Consider the following 2,073-nt stretch of genomic DNA (forward strand, 5'->3'; position numbering starts at 1 on the left):
GCCATAAGGAAGGGTCCTGAAAGCACAGGCCACAAGCAGTGGGCTCTCGATAACTTACTACACACGTCAGAGGCTCCACCAAATGACCATCAGAGACCAAAACAGCAACGGTCAACCCAAGGAACAGAGGTGAGCTTGCAATTATCAGTGACCAAATACGTTAAAAGAAAAGAAAGCTAACATGAGGATATCTTCCATCACAAGTATAAGCATCAGATTAGGAGGAAAATTATTTATAAAAGGTAACTATTTCTACTGGGTAAGAGTAAATAGCTTGACTACTAAAAAATAACAAATAACCTTACATATAAAGTCGATATGAATTACATGATTACTATAGATAAGGCAAAATAACCCAATTAAAATGGTTATTATTCACATAATTTGCATTTTCTTTTGAAGGAAGAAATCAATCTTGAAAGAAGTTGATACTGACGTATCCAGCATGTCTATGTGACTATGAAGACAGACTATCATAAACACAAGATATAACTGGCAAGCATTCAAGCAAGCACGAGTTTGGATGGAACTTATCTGCATGCGCACGCACACACAAACACACACACACTCTCTCTCTCTCTCTCTCTCTTTCTCGCTTTCTCTCTCTCTCAAAAGAAACTGGACACTGCTGGATTTTACAATTTAATAATTTCTTTTTCTAGATTTCTTGGGAACATGGAAAAAAGAAATCTAACAGTCGTCAGGGAATTTATCCTTCTGGGACTCCCTAGTTCAGCAGAGCAGCAGCACCTCCTGTCTGTGCTTTTTCTCTGTATGTATTTAGCCACCACCTTGGGGAACATGCTCATCATCGTGACCATTGGCTTTGACTCTCGTCTCCATTCCCCTATGTATTTCTTCCTTAGTAACTTGGCCTTCGTTGACATTTGTTTTACGTCGACTACTGTCCCCCAAATGGTAGTGAATATGTTTACTGGCACCAAGACTATCTCTTTTGCAGGCTGCCTCAGTCAGCTCTTCTTCTTTGTTTCTTTTGTGAATATGGACAGCCTCCTTCTGTGTGTGATGGCATATGATAGATACGTGGTGATTTGCCACCCCTTACATTACACTGCCACAATGAACCTGTGCCTTTGTGTCCAGCTAATGGCTGGACTGTGGTTTGTTACTTGCCTCCATGCCCTCCTGCATACTGTCCTAACAGCACGGCTGTCCTTCTGTGCCTCCAATATCATCCATCATTTCTTCTGTGATCTCAACCCTCTCCTGCAGCTCTCTTGCTCTGACGTCTCCTTCAATGTAATGATCATTTTTACAGTAGGAGGTCTATTGGCTATCATGCCCCTTGTCTGTATCCTCATATCTTATGGAATTATCTTCTCCACTGTTCTGAAGATCACCTCTACTCAGGGGAAGCAGAGAGCTGTTTCCACCTGTAGCTGCCACCTGTCAGTGGTGGTGGTGTTTTATGGCACAGCCATCGCTGTCTACTTCAGTCCTTCATCCTCCCATATGCCTGAGAGTGACACTGTGTCAACCATCATGTATTCAGTGGTGGCCCCGATGCTGAATCCTTTCATCTACACCATAAGGAACAGGGATATGAAGAGAGGACTTCAGAAAATGCTTTTCAAGTGCACAGTCTTTCACCTCAGTGACTGAATTAAATAATACTAATGTGGTGATAAGAAAGTGTGAATAGATGCTCACAATAACAGTGAGAAGAGAAACCAACTGCTATTAAATGTCTCCCTTATGCTGGAAATTGTAAGTACTTTATGTGAATTATCACATTAAATCCTCTGAGTAAATATCTAAAAACTATATAGCATTCTTTATACAGAAAGTGAATCTTAGGGAAGTTAAATAGTCTGCATACAACCCATAGCTGATAAATAGTTTCTGACTCCCGTACAAATATACCTTAGTGATGAAAATCTCTGTGATATAGTTCCCAAATGCTACATATTAAGATAAATTTTCCTAAACTTCTTGTCTGTGAGTTCAGATTTAGAATTAAAGGAGCATAAATTCTAAGTTCTCACATTTTAAACAGTGAGTCTTCTTAAAAAATCGCTAAAATAATTTATTTAAGTTTTAAAGTATGTATGC

General features: G+C 39.6%; 1 protein-coding gene across 1 annotated transcript; it reads left to right on the forward strand.

Annotated features, from left to right (window-relative positions):
- The first annotated feature begins 389 nt into the window (after window positions 1-389).
- Window positions 390-1,689, forward strand: LOC108544048 (olfactory receptor 1C1). The gene has a single exon (XM_017894977.1). The coding sequence runs from the start codon at window positions 676-678 to the stop codon at window positions 1,621-1,623; it is 948 nt and encodes a 315-aa protein (XP_017750466.1). The 5' UTR covers window positions 390-675; the 3' UTR covers window positions 1,624-1,689.
- Window positions 1,690-2,073: the final 384 nt, after the last annotated feature.

Source organism: Rhinopithecus bieti, unplaced genomic scaffold (genome assembly GCF_001698545.2).
Source record: "Rhinopithecus bieti isolate Rb0 unplaced genomic scaffold, ASM169854v2 scaffold_26106, whole genome shotgun sequence".
NCBI lineage: Eukaryota > Metazoa > Chordata > Mammalia > Primates > Cercopithecidae > Rhinopithecus > Rhinopithecus bieti.

Excerpts from the sequence above, each read along its gene's own strand:
- LOC108544048 (XM_017894977.1), top strand. The coding sequence starts at position 676 with ATGGAAAAAAGAAATCTAACAGTCGTCAGGGAATTTATCCTTCTGGGA.